This window comes from Cricetulus griseus, chromosome 7 (genome assembly GCF_003668045.3).
Source record: "Cricetulus griseus strain 17A/GY chromosome 7, alternate assembly CriGri-PICRH-1.0, whole genome shotgun sequence".
NCBI classification, from domain to species: domain Eukaryota; kingdom Metazoa; phylum Chordata; class Mammalia; order Rodentia; family Cricetidae; genus Cricetulus; species Cricetulus griseus.
This window is the reverse complement of record NC_048600.1, coordinates 47,828,605-47,848,424: the sequence shown is the minus strand read 5'-3', so window position 1 is coordinate 47,848,424 and position 19,820 is coordinate 47,828,605. Positions and strand designations below refer to the sequence as shown.

At 43.7% G+C, this 19,820-nt stretch overlaps 1 protein-coding gene across 4 annotated transcripts in view; it reads right to left on the bottom strand.

Annotated features, from left to right (window-relative positions):
- Fbxw11 (F-box and WD repeat domain containing 11) overlaps positions 1 to 17,947 on the bottom strand; it is a 102,334-nt gene extending 84,387 nt beyond the window's left edge. Inside the window, exons 1-2 of one of the 4 annotated variants that reach the window (XM_027425197.2) lie at positions 17,748 to 17,937; positions 6,212 to 6,366 (exon numbers count right to left, since the gene is read on the bottom strand). Coding sequence is in view for 2 of the 4 variants with exons in the window: in XM_027425196.2 (XP_027280997.1) it covers positions 17,748 to 17,792 (45 nt within the window). In the remaining 2 variants the exon portion in view is untranslated. Of the gene's footprint in view, positions 1 to 6,211; positions 6,367 to 17,747 lie in introns of all 4 variants that reach the window. The other 3 variants (XM_027425199.2, XM_027425196.2, XM_027425198.2) reach the window with 3 other exon arrangements.
- Positions 17,948 to 19,820: the final 1,873 nt, after the last annotated feature.

The following is a 19,820-nucleotide window of genomic DNA, read 5'->3' as shown; positions in this document are numbered from 1 at the left end:
AGCTACTAAAACCAACCCTTAAACTCTGTATAACTGTCACAAAGCCACAGCGCGTGCGCACGCGCGCACACACACACACACACATCACTTTGGCTCACTTTTATCACTGTCCACTAAGCCAAACAGATCTCTGCCTTCAGTCTCTTCATTCTGCATCCACTTACCAAGCTAACTTCCCAAAATATCAATTAACTTGTGTTATCTTTTCTACTTCAAGAACAGAAAGAAAATAAAATGAAAGTAATGAAGCAGTAGGCTAAGATCAAGCTCCACGGAACAACATGTCGTAATGTAAGGAGAATGTACTATTGGGTATGTGGTCCTACAATTATGTTCTGATTTACAGCATACTGTAGAGTCAAGTTACATAAGCTTAGTAAGTCAACTACCTCAAGAGTAGAAAATGGACAGAAAATGGGTCACAGCAATGACAAAGGAACTCATGCAAAACTAGGAGCCAGGGCTGGGGAAATAAATGGCTCAGAGGAAAAAACTCTTGTCCTACAAGCTGGAAGAGGAGCGTCAGATTCCCAGCACAAGTGGGCGCGGCCTCCCCAGGCTAGGGAGGTGGAAATCGGATCCTTGGAGCAAACTAGTTAACTAAAACTAACCAATCCATGAGTTCTGGATTCAATGAAGTACACTGTAATGAGAACTCATGTAAATACAGTGCAGAGCAACGAAGAAAGACACCTGACATCAGCTTTCAGCCTCTGCATGAACACACAGACACAAACATATGAGCATGCAAACACACATGAATGCACAACGATACACAAAAAAAGGGGGGGAGGACAAAGGAACAAACAAGAACCTCACAGACTTCTAAGTCAAAAGTACATAAGCTGACTATGCTAAGTGACCTAAAAGCAAATGCTCTGAAGCAGGTTGTGGTGGCACGCAGCTATAACTCCAGCACTAAGGGTGAATGAAGGAGGTACACAGTTCCTACCCAGCCTGGGCTACATACAAAATCCCATCTCAACTGAAAACAAAGAAAAGGATAAAAGGAAGAGGAAAATAGGAAGAGGAAAAATCAAAAAAAACTACAAATGCCTTAATTAGAAAAGGGTTTGGAAAGTGAGGTTTTGCCACCAAGAAATCTATCCACTCCACAGGAAACCAAAAAAAGTTCTCTCTATCCATCCAGCAGATATCTTAACAGACTGGGTTTATGACATGACCTACTAGGAAAAGTTTAACTACAGCAAGAGAATGTTACCATCATTTTGGCTCAAGTCTGCAGGCTCTTCTGAATTAAACTAGTTTATAAATTAGCATCTAACAAATCTTTCTATAAGAGTATACTTAGGCACAGGCATTGGTGGCCCACACCTTTAATACAGGTACTTAGGAGGCACAGGCAGGCAGATCTATGTGAGCTCTAGGCCAGCCTGGTCTACAGAACTCCAGGACAGGTTCCAAAGCTACACAGAAGAACCCTGTATAGCTAGATGTCTATTGGTGGTAGGCATATGCCTTTAATCCCAACACTCATGAGTCAGAGGCATGCCTGTAATCCTCAGTAGATACAGAAAGATCACTAGAGTTTGAAGCCATCCTCAGCTATCTAGTAGGTTCAAGGCCAGCCTGAGCTACATGAGACCCTGTGAGAAAATAATACATTAAACATGTCAATATACACATTATCACTGTAAAATTATAAATTAGTTTTTGGTCTTACACAATGGTATGGTAAAGCTACTGATGTTACCCCATCCATAGGATAAAGATGCACTTTGAACACACTGAATGGATCAGTTTTCTGAGCGTGCTAAAGACATCACCCTGGATGATGAAAATTCTAAAATTACATGTTCCTATTTAATTATAAATTTCGGGATAGTTCTATTTCCAAAGTGTCACATATGCCAATACACACCTGCAATCCCAGCACTCCAGAGGGCTACCCAGGAAGATCACAAACTCAATGAAACCATGGTTATGGGGCAAGACCCAATCTCAGACACAAAAAAACAGGAAGCCACCACTTTGATGATTACTGACTGCTATACTGAAGAGAACAGGTTTCAAACATCTTGGCCATGGCAGAATTTACCACACAGCACTGTTCTGAAAGATAATATCAAACTTACTACTGGGGTTTGCTTGGAAAAGGGAGAGCCTGGATGGCTAATGGAACCTGAAAGCTAAACAGACTTTAAGAGACAGGTAGAAAAGCCGGGCGTTGGTGGCACACGCCTTTAATCCCAGCACTCGGGAGGCAGAGACAGGAGGATCTCTGTGAGTTCCAGACCAGCCTGGTCTACAAGAGCTAGTTCCAGGACAGGCTCCAAAGCCACAGAGAAACCCTGCCTCGAAAAACCAAAAGACAGAGAGAGACAGAGAGAGACAGAGAGAGACAGAGACAGGTAGAAACAGACATTCAACAATTGTTTCCTTTTTTTATTGAGTATCATACTCTACAGTCCTGCCTGGCCTGGAACTCACAGCCAGCCTCCCAATACTGGGACTGCAGGCTCACAAGCTGGCACATCCAGCTTCAATGCTTTCTAAAAGTAAGTGTTAGAGATTTCTGCCTGTGTACCTGTGACCAGATGTTGCTCTAAACAAGAGCACAGAGGATAGAGGCACATTCTCGGAGACCACATGCCTGGATTCCTCAAATCTCTGCTCTTGAGCACATTATTTAACCACTCTATGCATTGACTTCCTCAGCAATGAAGCACTAAGAGTTCTTACTTCAGGGCTGGAGAGATGGCTCAGAGGTTAAGAGCACTGGCTGCTCTTCCAGAAGTCCTGAGTTCAATTCCCAGCAACCACATGGTGGCTCACAACCATCCGTTATGAGATCTGGTGCCCTCTTCTGGTGTGCAGATATACAAGGAAGCAGAATGTTGTATACATAATAAATAAATAAATCTTAAAAAAAAGAAAAAAAAAAGGTGTGTACCAACACCACCCAGCCTATCATAAAAAATAAAATAAAAAAAAGTTTTTACTTCACGAGACAGGGTTTCTCTGTTAGCTTTGGAGCCTATCCTGGCACTCACTCTGGAGACCAGGCTGACCTCGAACTCAGAGATCCGCCTGCCTCTGCCTCCTGAGTACTGGGATTAAAGGTGTGTGCCCTACCACTGCCCGGCACCTCAGCAGGTTATTGTTAACAATGAGTTCATATCTAAAAAGTAACTCAACTAATCTTCACAGAGAGCAAGTGCCCACTATCACCTGCTCTTCTTTCTGCTACTTCAGCCACTACCCACAGCTCTAAAGGTGGTATGGAAAACGCTTACCTAGAATATTAGCAAATGCAAAGAAATCCAAGTCAGAATGTCAGTCTATAACAGAAAACTTTCAAACAGTACAGGGTGTAGGCAATCTAAAGGAAATGTTAAGAAAGGAAAAAGTTGTGTTTTCAAGAGTTACCTGACAACGTCTACCTGTCAAGCTGACAGATTACAGGTCAAAAGAAGTGTATGCATTTGCACTATAAGCTGTTTGAGTAAAGCAATAACACTAAGACGGAATGGAAAAGATGTGGGGTTGAATCACTGGAGTTCACTGTATACAGCACACTGCATTTTAATGTACTGTGCCTCTCTTGTGCTTCTTGATTACTTTCAGATTCATCCCAAGAACTGACTAAAGATCTGCTCAATTTCCAGAAAGCAGACCAGCTATATACTAGTGATACACTGTATCTGTATATCTATATACTGTGATGCTAGTTTATGTCAACCTGTCACAGAGTCACTGGACAGGAAAGAGCTTTCACTGAGAAAATACATCGATAAAATAGGGCTGTTGACAAGTCTGTCTGGCTTTTTCTTAATTAATGATTGAGGAGGGAAGGCCCAGACCATTGAGAGTGGGGCTACCTTACACTGGTGTTCCTGGGTTCTATAAGAAAGCAGGCTGAACACCTAATAATAATAATAATAATAATAATAATAATAATAATAATAATAATAAATGTTAAAAAAAAAAGCCAGGGATTTGTGGCACACACCTTTAATTCCAGCACTTGATTGGCAGAGGCAGGGGGAACTTACTGAGTTAGAGACCAGTCTGGTCTACAAAGAGAATTCCAGGACAGTCAGGACTATTACACAGAGAAACCCTGTCATGAAAACTAAAAAAAAAAAAAAAAAAAAAAAAAAGAAAGAAAGAAAGGGAGGGAGGGAAGGAAGGGGAAAGAAAGGGAGGGAGGCTGAGCAAGCCATGAGAAACAAGCCAGGAAGCAGCACTCCTCCATGGCCTCTGCATCAGCTCCTGCCTCCAGGTTCCTGCTCTGTTCCTGTGCTGACTTCCTTCAATGATGAACTTCCTTCAATGATGAACTCAAGTAAACCCTTTCCTCTCCAACTTTTGATCTTGATGTTTCATTATAGAAACAGTAACCCTGACTAGGATAATACCAAGCCAAACAATGAGCTAGCATATATTCTTCAAGTGAAGATCCACTTAGAGCCAAGTCAATGAAGTGCCTGCTACACAATCATGAGGACCCCAGTTGATTCATATAAATTAAAACAACATCCAAGGGCTGCAGAGATGGCTCAGTGGTTAAGAGCACTGGCTGCTCTTCCAGAGGACTCAGGTTCAATTCACAGCATCCACATGGCAGCTCACAACTGTGTAACTTCAGTTCCCTTACACATATATACATGCAGGCAATACACTAATATACATAAAATGAATATAAATTATTTTTAAAAAAATTGAAGCCGGGCAGTGGTGGCACATGCCTTTAGTCCCAGCACTCTGGAGGCAGAGGCAGGCGGATCTCCATGAGTTCGAGACCAGCCTGGTCTACAAGAGCTAGTTCCAGGACAGCCTCCAAAGCTACAGAGAAACCCTCTCAGAAAGAAAGAAAGAAAGAAAGAAAGAAAGAAAGAAAGAAGGAAGGAAGGAAGGAAGGAAGGAAGGAAGGAAGGAAGGAAGGAAGGAAGGAAGGAAGGAAGGAAGGAAGGAAGGAAAAAACACATCAAAAGTAAATAAAAATCCCCCCAAAGCCTGAGGTGGCACACATATTATCTGAATGTTTGTCTCCTGCCCAGTGTAGCAGAACCAGTGAGCTGTAGTTTATCAGGAGACCCTGTCTCAAAAATAAAGTAGAAGAGCTATTGAGAAAGACACTCGCCATCAACCTGGCCTCCACAAAACCCTCACCCATGAAACATACATAACGAACACACGAACACACGAACACACACACACACACACACACACACACACACACACACACACACACACACACACACACACACACACACCACTTCACTTTAAAAAAGTGAAAATCCAAAGGCTTAAATTCAAGCTTCTCTGGACATAAAGGCCCAGGCCTGAATCTAGCTCTGCCATTTATTAGTTGTGTGGCTGGGGTAACCTGTACTTCCTCAGTACTTCTGAGCTTCATTCCACTATCTAAAATCCAAGTGAAGTCTATGCAATTAAAAAGCATGCCCAGTGCCTACTGACAGTGCTGAAGACGTTAGCAATGCTCCAACAGCTGCTATGGAGCACATCTTCCTGGGAAGACCCTCTGCAAGTCCTCAAGACAAACTGCTGCTTTACATGGGATCTACAAAAAATGTGGACTGGCAATAAAGATTACAAGAAAATGTCTCAAATGGCCACTTGTTTTATAAATTATCTCCCCAAAACCCCTCAAATCCCTGTTACTCTCTGTTGAGATTCTGGCTAGATATTTAAGCTATAGCTGTACTGCTTACATTTACACAGTTTTTTTTTGTTTGTTTGTTTTTGTTGTTGTTGTTGTTTGTTTTGTTTTTTGACAGGGTTTCTCTGTATAGTCCTGGCTGTCCTGGAACTCACTCTGTAGACAGGCTGGCCTTGAATTCAGAGATGTGATGGCCTCTGTCTCCTGGGTGTTGGGATTAAAGGCATGTGTCAACACCATCCGGCCATTTATGCAGTTTTTACTGGCAATTCTGCCACAGCCCCTTCACTGACCCACATACACACAACACTAAGCACAAATATCCATTTTATCATCCATTCCCTAGCAAAGGAAAAAGAAAAGGGTTGTTTATTGTGTTTGCAATACAGCCTCACTGTAGCTCAAGATGGCCTCCAACCTGCAGCCATCCTCCTGCCTTAAGCCTCCCAAGCACTGGGATTACAGGTGTGAGCCACAATACCCAACTCTGAAAAGACTTTTATTTTTTAAGTTTCTTTCAGTAGTCCCACAAAACAACACAACACAGGGTGAGTCAAGGCTTACCTGGAAGTACTCTGCACTTCAGATCCACCACTGACTGAATGGGGCATCCCCTTTCAGACTAGTCTGAGAAAAGACAGCGGTCAAGCATCTTCCAAGACTCTCCGTTTACTGTATCCAGCTTTCTTCAACAAAATCCCAAACATGCACTTCGGTAACTGTTGAAAGACAGAGAGCAATCCATACACCCACCATGGCACCAGCGGCAACTAACGCCACCAAGAATGGAAAGAAAGGCCGATGGAATGGTGGATCTGAGGCACAGACCTTGGACATGAAGGGCCTGGGGCATACCGCTCAACCTGGCATTGAGAGGATTCTACATGACAAATGAAATACAGCTAATATTAATATTTACTCATGATAAATAGCATACAATCTACAAATGAGAGCAACTAAAACCTCACTTAACCATTCACATAAACTGCCCCTGATCATTCAACACAATGAATGTACTGTCAGTTGTCTATGACAGCTCTTCCACCATTACAAAAGCAGTTTGCCAGCCAAAATGAAAATAAGTGAGGGCTGAAATATCTCCCAATATTTACTGACATACCTACCAAAGAAATCATCTGGTTTGCTACTGAAAAGACATCAAACCTACATATATTACTCAAATCCTTGATGTCTAACCAGAATACAGAACATTCTTAACCATGACAAGTTCACTAGAGGTCAATACCCACAACAGCTAATTATCAGGTAAACCAAAAAAAAAAAAAACAATAAAGAGCACTAATCAATAATTTACAAGATGACACTCATAAACATTACAGCGAATTCAAATTCTATTAACATTCTTTTTCTAGCCGGGCGGGTGGTGGCATACGCCTTTAATCCCAGCATTCGGGAGGCAGAGGTAGGCAGATCTCTGTGAGTTCGAGACCAGCCTGGTCTACAAGAGCTAGTTCCAGGACAGCCTCCAAAGCCACAGAGAAACCCTGTTTCGGAGAAAAAAAAAAAAAACATTCTTTTTCTACCATATTGAGTTTTCTCACTAGACTGCAAATCCTAACAAACTATAACAAAAAGAGAAAAGACACTAAACAGGATGGACAAATAGAGAGAACATGAAGATTCAACTTACGGGCTTTAGTGGTGCATGCCTTTAATCCCAGCACTCAGGAGGCAGAGGCAGAGGATCTCTGTGAGTTCAAGACCAGCCTGGTCTACAAGAGCTAGTTCCAGGACAGCCTCCAAAGCCACAGAGAAACCCTGTCTCAAAAAAACAATAAAAAATAAAAAAAAAAATTTAAAAAATGAAGATTCAACTTACTTGTCACACCACCATCAATGGGTTCCTACAGCATTAAATATCTGTGGGCAGCTGATGGGCATATTTAATTCTCAGTAAGTCTCCCAAGTCCCTTCTGTGGGAGGTGAAGCCATGCCATTTTCATAAAGAACAACCGCCACTGAAGACAAGGGTCAGAAAACCCATTATTTTGGGGACAGAAGACACAAATACTTTCACAAGGCCCCAGGGTATATAAGGAAATTCCAGATTATTCCATATTCAAAGACCCATTACCAAAAAGACCCATGCAATTGCAAGGTCCCAAGCATTAATGTCACAGCAAAACATATCCTAAAGGTGCCTTATTCCCCTCTTAGCAGCAAACAAGTTCCTGATAAAGAATTTCTAACCCTTCTGAACTCTAATTTCTAAGATGCAGCAACAGTCCATAAGCGATGAAGACAATTGTGCTGACATTAGCACTCTGGGCACTGAAGGAACTAAATGCCTATTTGAGGGACTGCACCACAGTGATCAGATGCAAACTCTGCCGTCCTCACAACTTAAAGAAAGCACAGTGAAGTGAAGCACCTCGTCAAAAAAAAAAAAAAAAAAAAAAAAAAGTTCACGGTGTTCCTCACTAGTTGATGTTACTGAGTCAAGAATGAATTGAAGGTTAAGAATGTATGACTCAGTTGGCAAAGGGCTTGCCTAGCATTCAAAGTCCTAGGGTAGTGGTCCCCAACCATAAAATTATTTTCATTGCTACTTCATAACTGCAATTTTGCTACTGCTATGAACTGTGATGTAAATATCTGTGTTTTCTGATGGGTTAGGCAACTCCCGTGAAAGGGTCATTCAACCGCCAAAGGGCTCTTGACCCACAGGTTGAGCTGCTGTCCTAGTATCTGTCTTTGTCACTTCATTAATCTGGTGCACATCCTTGTAAGCCCTGTACTCCAGATGTAGAAGCAGAGGGATCAGAAGTTCAAGGGCATCTGTGGCTACACAGCAAATTCAAGGCCAGCCTACGATACATGAAACCTTGTCTTAATTAATTAAACTGGAAATCCCAGTGTGACAAAAGTATCCAGTGAAGTATGCTGGTAGCTAGTTGCTAAAACAATATATTCTTGCTTTTTCAAAGTGCAATCTCCATCCACACTGCAGGACAGGACACAGCAAACAAGCACTTTTCCAGCCAACTCATTTCTCACGGTATTCAATCCTCTGGCCTTTCCTTGTACCGGTGAGTTAATTTTTCACCCTTCCCTTCAAAGAAGAACCTCTTGAATGCCTAACGGGCAGCAAGCTTTGCGGAAGATTAACAGTGAAGGCTAAGAGAGTGAGGACTGACTTCTCCCAGTCTCTTCTCAGGCAACCAACGTATAACTTTATCGTCAGTTCTTTAAAGCGGCTAAAGGCTCTCAGCTTAGCTCCTTAAAAAGTCCACAGGTGCTATGTCGAGCCCTCAGTTGGGCTCTTCCTTCAGTAGAGAGACCTCCCCCACATCCATAGTATTTGCACACTTCTCCACTCACAAGCTAGCACTTTTTTTTTCTTTTTCTTCCCTCCATTTTTCTCGTTAAAGTCCCAAATTCTACCTCACTGCACTCTGGCCTGTGAAGAAGGCCTTTATGTTGCCTAACCATGAGAGGGAATTTCCTCAACAACCTTCCAGCTGACGTCACAGAACTCTGCATAAAACTTTAACATTTGTAAAAACAGTAAGGCCAAGGTTAGAGACACGAACTGGATTGTCAGGTCCTCCTACTCTGTCTCTTATTTGCCTGCAAAGACAAACTTCCTGTTAAGCAATTGTGATTAAGCAGAAACTTAACAGAAGGTAACAAGCTCATTCTTGACCAACAGGTTTTCCCCCATTGTCAACTAATTCAATTAACAATTCAACCTGGAAGGAAAGCTTGCTTATTCAGTTAATGGTCAAAATCACCTGGTGCTTTGCCAAGAATCAAAAATCTTCATTTCAAAGAACCACATAAACCAATGAAACACTATTCAGAATATTCAATGCTCACATACACTAACCACCAGTCTCTTTCTACTGGGATACCCAACACAGGGCTGGGGTGGAAGTAGTGATTGTCTCTGTAGCTGCAGCAAAAGTCTGATCAGACCAACTGATAGTTCCCACTATATACATCATGGTACCCCTCTCCCATATTTTCCAAACCATTGTGGACAGTGTAAAATGTTATCATTTCCATCAAAGAATGATTCATCCCACCTATGGACTAAAAGCAACCGAACATTAGGCCTCTAAAAATAAATGTACATACATGTAAACAGCTTTACGAATAAACACATGCACAAATCATGAGGAAAGAAAGCTAATTTTTCTCACACCATCTGTTCTGATTTTGCTTTATAAAATGTAGGCTCCTGAAGGCTTGTCATGGTGGCACACACTTATAATCCTAGCACTTGGGAGGATGCAACAGGAGGACACAGAGTTTGAGCCAGCCTGGGCTACATATAGTAAATTCAAGGCTAACCTGGGTTATGAAGTGAAAACCTACCCCAAAGCTTTTAAAGCAATTTAAAAAAATTATAAATAAAAAAATCAAGGTTTGCAAGATGGTTCCTCTGGTAAACCAGATTGCCATGTAAGCTCAGCAATTCAAGGTCAATCCCTAGGAGCCACAAAATGTAGGCAGAAATGCCTCCAAAGTTGTCCTCTGACATTCACATGAACACCTATGGCATTCACAACACATGCTGGAACGCTCAGACACACAGTTACACAGTAAGTCATATACACATTCACACACACAAATATACTTCATGCACATGAACAGACAGTAATAAAATGTTTTTTAAAAAGAAGCATCATCCAGGTGTTGTGGTATATATCCGTAATCCTAGCACTAGGGAGACAGACACAGGAAGACTATGAGTTTGAATATGGTCTGGACAACTTAGTAACAATCTCAAATATTAAAATTAAAAAGGGTCCCTACACTTGCAGGTACAGTTAGTAAGGCTGTCCCCTCTGCAAAGTTATTTCATATACATGTCTCTTAGCCTTCCAAATAATTCAGAAGGTTAGCCAGGTTTCTGTGTGTACAGTTAAGCTACAATAAAACTTCCTCTAAGGTCACATGGTAAGTGCAGAGCTGCGGTAGAAAAATCAGGTGTTTCACCCTACAGCCTATGCCCTTTCTCCTAGTTAAATCACAATTTTTTTAAGGTCAGGAAACCCTTGCAGCTTATCAACTGTTCTCACCAACAGATAGAAAAATATCATGGCTTCCTCATTTCTTGGCTAATCACCAGTCTAGGATGCTTTTAAGTCAATCTGTAGGTCTGTACATAATGATTAAATGTCTATGCATGTCATGAGCCACACACCAACTTCCACTTTCCCTCACCAGTCTTTTTCTTTTATATACATGTTTGTGTTAAAGCTATCAAAGGAAACTCTTGAAAGGTATCATAGTACTAAAAACCCCTAACAATTCAAATTAATATAGCCACCAGCACCACACACATAGCACACGGTAAAGGAGTAAAAGGATCTGTAACTTCTGGCACAGGTGTTCAGACACAACTGCAAAGCTGTGTGACATTCAGTGATAATGTGAAGGCTCCATAAAGTTAAGATTATTAGAACTGGTAACAGGTACAGTTTCCCAGACAAGAAGATGGCTAAGGTACAGAGAAGGGTTCACCATTGAACCAACAGTTATTACAAAAGCGCACTGTGTAGGAGCTGTGGCCAGAGGAAGGGCCACAAGAAGACCTTATCATTTAATGGGGGACACAAACATGTAACAACAATATAAGCATAAACTACTCTAAGTACCACTAGATAATTCATTCATTTAAGGATCATTCCACAAAGACCGTGCTATGCAGCCAAACAAGATGGTATCTGCCAGCACAATACAAACTGACATCAAAGAGGTGGCCTCCATTATGTCTCCTGGGCTGACAGAGGTTTATCAGCATAAGCAGAAGGGAAGATTGCTGAGATGTGACCTAAGCCAATTTGGCCAGAGGCTGCTCAAGGATGGAGTTCTTTCAGTAAACAGCAGCTGCTTTCAAAAGATGTACTCAAGGCGGTTTCTATGAGTGCTGACAACAGAAGAGTGTGAGCAGAGTGTGCAGGACCTGGATCCCTTGGCTCTAGCTGAGTATAGCAGAGAAGAAAGCAGGAAGAAAGGCTGAAGGGAGACAGATTCAAGGAGAAAGGAAGTGGAAGAGGTAAATGGATTGGAAGTGGGAAAGAAGCAGAGTCAGCAGGCCTGGAAAAGCAGACCACAGCCCCAAAAGCACTGCCCAACATCCACATGTGTTCGGGTCTAGGAGCTTAGTGTCAATGACCTAGTGAGTATCCTGGGCTAGCTCTCTACTTAAAGGACAGACTACAGCAGTCAGGGTCATCCTTGTCAAATCTAAAGGACATTTAGTCTACTGCAAATCCTCAGACAGATTATATGTTAGAGCCATGGCCTCTTTAGACAGGTCAAAGACCCTATAAACACATGTGGTTTATATCATTTGGGCCCTGAAACCCGAATATATTTATGCACATTTGGTAAGTTAGCAGTCACCAGACAGCAATGAGGGGATAGCTGCAGACATCCAATTTCTTGATATATTCACTAAAAAAATCTTAATTGCCTCACTAAGCTAAAGATAGGAAGGGGGGAGGGGGGAAACTGCACCAAAAAGAAAACAGAGAAAAACACAAACAATTTGCCTATCAGTTTTTGCAGCCTGCCCAAACTTCAATAGCTCTAAAATAAATAAACAAACAAACAAACAAATAAATAAATAAATACCTTTATACTCCACCTTCTTAAAAGGACCACTATTTTTCTTTGTTTGTTTTTGTTTTTCGTCGAGACAGGGTTTCTCTGTGGCTTTGGAAGCTGTCCTGGAACTAGCTCTTGTAGACCAGGTTGGTCTTGAACTCGATCCACCGGCCTCTTCCTCCCTAGTGCTGGGACTAAAGGCGTGAGCCACCACCACCTGGCCAATGACCACTATATTTTAATCTGTTTACTTCATTCATTTAAGAGATTTAAAACAAGGGCTGCAGAGATGGCTCAGCGGTTAAGAGCACTGGCTGTTCTTCCAAAGGTCCTGGGTTCAATTCCCAGCACCCACATGGAAGCTCACAACTGTCTGTAACTACAGTTCCAAGGGATCCAATACCCTCACAAAAACCTGAATGCAGACAAAATACCAATGCACAGAAAATAAAATTTTAAAAAGAGATAGAAACAAAAGGAAATGACTCACTTAAGGTCTCTCTCTCTCTCTTTTTTTTTTTTTTTTTTTCCTTTTTTTGGTTTTTTGAGACAGGGTTTCTCCGTGGCTTTGGATGCTGTCCTGGAACTCAATCTGTAGACTAGGGAGGTCTTGAACTCACAGAGATCCACCTGCCTCTGCCTCCCGAATGCTGAGACTAAAGGCTTGCACCACCACCTGGCAGATGGGACTCTTTCAACAGCTAATAATGCAGCAGAAGAGTAACCAGTCAAGTTTTGCTCACATCAATGAGGCAGAATTATCAGACTTAAACTTTTTTGTTTGTTTGTTTGTTTTTTGAAACAGGGTTTCTCTATGTAGCCCTAGCTGTCCTAGAACTCACTCTGTAGACCAGACTAGCCTCAAACTCAGAGATCTGCCTCCCTCTGCTGGGATTAAAGGTATGGGCCACCACCACCTAGGTAATCCTTAAACTTCTTTAAAATTACATTTATTTATATGCTGAATGCATAGGTTGGTTGGGGGGGTGCCTTCTGGAGGTTTGTTCTCTCCTTCCTCTATGAGTCCTAGGGAATGAAACTTAGGTAGTCAGGCTTGGTGGCTGGCACCTTTACCCACTGGCTGTGTTCTTAGACTGTTAGCAGCATTTTGCTATCTTTTCATGGGAGAAACTAGCCATCTCTGTCAATCTGCAGCTCTTGTGAGTGCTTCCTAAGGAGTGCCTATACATCAACTCATGCTCCCAATCCGATGTGATGCATTTTGCATTCTTTCCAGTGAAATCTGCAAAACAGACACACAGCCTGGTGAAATCTGACTATTTTCAAAATGGATCACTGCTGTTCTAACTCACTCATAATAAAGCACTGTTACAAAGAAGTTTAGAAAACAGGTCCATAAAGCTGGCCCAGCAGTGGGCCAGTATAAAGCCATGAAAGCCACATGGCAATTAAATTATTCACTATCAGCAACTATGAATCCATTGTCTCTATCAAGAGTTCATTTAGGGTCAGGCATTGTTGGCACACGCCTTTAGTCCCAGCACTCTGGAGGCAGAGGCAGGCAGATCTCTGTGAGTTCGAGCCCAGCCTGGTCTACAGAACCAGTGCTAGGATAGACTCTAAAGCTACACAGAGAAACCCTGTCTAGATTAAAAAGAAAGAAAAAAAAAGAAAGAAAGAAAGAAAGAAAGAAAGAAAGAAAGAAAGAAAGAAAGAAGGAGGAGGAGGAGGGGAGGAGGAGGAGGAGGAGAAAAGAAAACAGAAAAAAAAAGAGTTCACTTATAGATTTATAGCCAGGGGTTAGTGACTACCTCAGCACTTGGGAGGCAGAGGCAGGCCAATCTCAGTGAGTTTGAGGCCAGTCTACAGAAGTAAGTTTCAGGACAGTCAGGGCTGTTACACAGAGAAACCCTGTTTCAAAACAGCAGAAACAAAAAAAAAAAAAAAAAAAAAAAAAAAAGAGTTCATTTATCACCTTGCTGAGGACAGTGGCACAGAAGCATAATCCCAGCATGTGGAAGGCAAAAGCAAGAGGATTGGAAGTTCAAGGCCAGTTTTGGCAACAAAGTTCCAGGCTAGCCTGGGCTAAATGGAACACCTCTAGAAGAGGGCAGGAAGTTGGTAAAGGGAGTATGTGTTAAAAAGAAAGAGAGGAGGCAGGCAGGTAAGAGAGGAAAGAGGAGAAAATGGAGAGAGGGAGGGAAGGCAAGCACACTCATAAGGTGTTTATTAAAGTCAGAATACCAGAGACATGCAAGCACCTTTGGCAGAACCAGGCTTCCAGTAGGGATAAAAGTCACAAAGTGGGGAATTGAATTTTGAAACTATTCTATTACCATCTTTCTCCTCCAGCCATCTCCTTGCTAGGGATAGTGTGTACTAGAGTAAACTATAGGTGTAGTCTCCACTATAACTAGCTTTAATTTCTCCCAAATGTATAAGACAAAAAAATAGACTGGAGAGAAGTAGTTTAATCACAGAGCAGTTGCCCAGCATGAGCCAAGCTTGGCTCTGAGCCCGAGCACTGTAAAAAGAAACAAAAAAGGTAACTAGTGGCTCACACCTGTAACCCCAGTACTCAAGAGGCTGCCAACAGGACTGCCATGAGTCTTACCAAGTCCAAGAGGAAAAGATGCATCAAAATCAAAGTAGAAGGTTGACAGTTAAGAAGTGAAGATGATACAAAGTCAGTTTCCTCTTTGTAATGCAGTGCAATCCAGAAGAACATACAAGTTATCTTGTCAACCATTAAGTACCAAACTCACACAGGCACCATAATCACAAGTACCTGAGTCCAGAAGAAGATACACAAAAATTTGAACTATTTTATGCTCTAGGCTTTCTAAATACCATCAATTTAACCAGTTCTCCTCCTTCAATCATTTTGACATCATTATTAAGTGAATTTTCAGCCAATTTCTGGAAACTGTAATTGAAATGTAGTGAATACAGAAAGCCAGATGCACCTGGGTCTGTCCACTAATGCTATACACTTCTTGAGTAGTAGCTAAGCACTTGAGCTATCTATTACACTAAAATAAACACCTACAGTTCATGGAAAAGGTTGCCTAGGGGTACTAACAGATATCACCTTTGAGGGAGGAAAAAAATCTTTAAAAACATGCCTTTAAGCCAGGCGTTGGTGGCACACACCTTTAATCCCAGCACTCAGGAGGCAGAGGCAGGCGGATCTCTGTGAGTTGGAGACCAGCCTGGTCTACAAGAGCTAGTTCCAGGACAGCCTCCAAAGCCACAGAGAAACTGTCTTGAAAAAGCCTTTAATCCCAGCACATTGGGGGGAGGCAGAGGCAAGCAGATCTATGTGAGTTCAAGACCAGCCTGGCCTACAAAAGGAGTTCTAGGATAGGCTCCAAAGCTACAGAGAAACCCTGTCTTGGAAGGAAAAAAATCTAACTTTCTACATCCTCCGTTGGGCTGACATCTCTTCATATAATCCACACAAAGTCTAAACCAGCCATCAGGGATTCATGGTTCTAAGCATGTGCTCCAGCACTGAGGTGCACCCCAACCAGCACCCCAAACAAACCTTTTTTGTTATAAGCACAGAAAACAAGGAAATGTGGAGTAGAGGCTTTCTTAAATCACGTAGGAAAAGACCATGCCTTAGAATACACTGTATTTCTTCTCTTTTGAAGAAGACATTTTGGTTGTCTGAAGTGAATGTGTTTCAGTATGAAGCACTAGCCACACTGAAAGCTGATATACTGTTTAAGAAGATGGAACATGTCTGAAATTACTTTGCCAAAACAGAGGTCAGCAAGACGGCTCAGCCAAAGGCATTTGATCATACAAGCCTGACAACATGAGTTCAATTCCTAGAACCCATGTAAAGACAGAAGTGACTGCAAAGTTGTCCTCTGACCACCAAATGCCCACTGTGGTACTTTCACACATTTACTATATAATACATAAATAACAATGTTTAAAAGCTATTTTGTCAAGATAACCCACTTGGAAAGTTGCCTAAACTGTTGATGCTGAAAAGGACACATTCCTCAGTACCTAAATATCAACGTCCCACAAGTGACAGAATCCCTTCAAACACACATACACCCCAGATCTACCAGAGGTTTTTTTCCCCTAATTTTCAGCAAGTTCAGTTCTGCACCTTGTGCAGAGGCCAGCAGACATAACACTACCTCTGTATTTATTTTATGCTACTATACTTCCATTTTAAAATTGTACCTCAACTCCCTGGATAACATCATCCACAGAAACCATGAGGCTATCCGACAGACTTTCAGTATCACCATTTATTATTTATAGCATTAAATGGGGGAAGTGGCTCTGATGTCACCAACCCTACCCAGTGGAATCACTGACTCAATAAACATGTTCACACTGGAGAAAATCGACGAGGAAAACGTTTTGCTAAATTCAGTAGATCTTTCACCTTTCCTCGATACCACGGGGCTGATACTAGTTGTTACTGTATTAGCAGAGATACAAAGAAACTATCAACGGTTTCACAGGAAGAAGCCCTTTGTATGTCCATTTGCAGAAGCTGATTCCCTCCCAACTCTCCTGAGTCCAGTTTGATTTCCGTCACGTTTAAATTGGCAGGTAATACCAGCCATATTTTATTTCTTCCACCAATGAGCAAATTGTTCACTTCTCCCAGACACTCACTCATAGTTCTGTTTCCAAAAACCTTTCTGGCACCAAGTCTGAGGTCAGAGAGGGGTTAGGGGTGTCCAGGGAGATCTGATCAGTCTGGCTACCAATGGTTTCTAACAGTAAAAGGAATCGTTACTTTCTCTGTGGGTGAAGAATTCACCTTTTTTTTTTCTTTTACAGAGCGGGTGGCGGTAATGAGGGCAACCCCTTCCCCCTCCCCTCTCGTTTCCCAAATGGTAAAGTTATGGTTTCCCTTTCCTGGGGGATGGAATCCAGAGTACCTGGGGCCTTGCTATACAAACATCCTTCACGGCAGGGTAGGAAACCCTTTGTCCAAGAAGCCTGACACCACAGGGGCCCAGAAAAGAGGCCCCTTATCCTGCAATCCTCAGACTCGAGGGCACCCCCAACATCCCAGCCCTACGGGGTCTATCTTGGCATCCACACAGCTATAGCTTGGGGAGAAGGTCCTGAGAGGCCCCCTAAACCTCCCCCCTCGCGCCTAGGTTACGGAGGCCGAAGCGGCCCCAACTGGTCTCGGACTCCCTCCAACCACCATCACCCTCGGCTTGAGCGCGGCCGGGAACCGCGATGCGGGCCTGCCCGGAGGAATGGGAAGGGAAAAGAAAGCCCCTCCTAAAATGAGAGTGTGATGGCAAGGCGAGAGTGAGCGGAGGCTCTCGGAGGAGCGAGGCAGGGGCGCCCGAGACCGGTCGGAGCCCGGCAAGGGGGGAGGGGGCGCGGGGAGCGGAGTCCGGGCCGGCCCGGGAGCGCGAGGCGTCAGCAACGAGCCACGGCAGGGGACCGGCCGGGCCTGGGCGGCGGGGAACGAGGGCTGGCCTGGCACGGACGCCGAGGTGGGCAGGCCCCCGGGCCGCCGGCCGGCCGGAAGAACGGAGGGCCAGCGGGCCGCACTCACCATGAGCTCGATGGTCTTGTCCTCAATCACCGAGTCGGGCTCCATGGCGGCCCCGGCGGCCCCGCCTCGCTCTCCCCGTTCAGCAGCGAACGGCCCGGGCGGAGGAGGCGGTGGCAGCGGCGGCGGTGGAGGCGGCTCTCGCACCCACTCTAGCTGCCAGCCCGCCCGGGCCGCCGGCAGCTCCGCCCTCCCCCTTCGGCGGACGCAGGACGCGCAGCGGGGACTACAACTCCCGGCAACCACCGCGGCTCGCACGGCCTTGTGGGAGCAAGAAGCCGCCCGGCCCACTCTGCCAGGGTCTCGCCACTGGATAGTGCGCTTCGGGGAGCGTAGAGCTGGGAGTACGGGACATGCAGACCTGGAGAATCCAGGACTTGCTCTGGGTAGGGCCTCGTGAGTGCTGCGACTACTAGTCCCAGAAATCCTCGCGCGCGAGGTCTCCTTCCGGCTGGTCGTTCCTGACTTCCTGGCAGCCCAGGGCTGCCAAAACCCGGACGGAAACTCGGAGGCAACTCCTCACTTGTCTGTGATCTTTGCGGTGCAACCGATTTCCGCACATGCGCCGTGGGTGTCTGCAGAGCCGCTCGTCGCCTGGGTGGTTGTGCTGTCGCTCCGTGTGTGTTGCATCTGGTAGGGACAGGTAGCGTAGACAGGTGGGTCCCAGGTGCACTAGGAATGGTAGGAGGGGACCCGAGAGCCCGAGGTCACAGCCAAGGGAAGGTGGACATCTCAAGAGGAAGAGTTTGGAGACTGAGTTGGGAAACAGGTGTATTAAGATCTGCTGCACTAACTAAGGAGGAACTTAGCCATGAGAAAGAAACTGTTCTGAAAACATTTATTTATTTATTTATTTATTTATTTATTTATTTATTTATTGGTTTTTCGAGACAGGGTTTCTCTGTGTAGCTTTGGAGCTTATCCTGGCACTCGATCTGGAGGCCAGGCTGGCCTTGAACTCAGAGATCCGCCTGCCTCTGCCTCCCGAGTGCTTGGATTAAAGGCGTGTGCCACCACCGCCCGGCGAAAACATTTATTCTTAAGCATTCAGTTTCTACCGAGTACTGCCCTAAGCACTGGTAATCATCTTCGAATGTAACAGGAAAGACCCCTGTATTCATGAAGCTTAATTAAGAGTTAGAGATGCTATGACGAAACACAACTGGAGACTTCCAGTGAACTCTGCCTCCAACTCTGTGTGACTTTCTCCAAGTCTGTCAGTACCCTGAAACCAAAATCCCCCAGGAACAAGCTGATAGTTGAACAAGGTGTGTTAATTTCCAGCTGAAGCAGAAGAGAGCATACACATCATGATGAATCATGGAAGGCTCAGTAAAAGACTTCAGTACTGTCAGGAAGTGGGAATAATTCTGAGATTGGACACTTCAGTCTTATCTGGGGAAAGTTAGATTGAAGCAAATGCAGTAATTGGGGTCAGCTCCTCACATTAGCCAGATTCAAGTGTTTAGTGTGTGGCTTAGATAATGCTCTTGTTTTATCACAAATTATGGAGTGGCCTTGGTTTTGTCTTGATCCACAAGATAAGGTCACAGAATGGCCTTGTGTGATGTTGGTGGTTTGTGAAGTTGTTTATGTTTTATAAGAGACCTAGCTATAAGGACCAGGCAGGCTCTGGCTATTATCAAGGGCCTGAATGATTGTACCCAGCCCGACTTCTCAATGGCAGAGACTGCTTTCCTGTTTCTCAAGTGCTTTTCAATTCTCTGTCCCAGTGCAGTGGATGACTTTCCAACTCTTCCCATTCCCAAAGATCAAGGTATTACAGTTAATCAGTATACAGTGTCCAAATCACTGTATATATTCCCTGCAGTTAGAGCTTGAAATTTTATACTCTATCTGGTGGCTTTCACCAAGAGATTGGAAAAAAAAAAAAAAGTGCAACTGAGAAAAGCCCAGAATTAAGAGTTACTGCCATTACCTTGTGTCTGGATTTCACCAAACAGGAGGGTAGGTTAAATGACCTCTGTTTCAGTTACCTATTGCAACATAACAAACGGAGCCAAGGCTTGGTAGCTTAGAATAACAATGGTTTATTATTTTTTATGATTGTGTAGG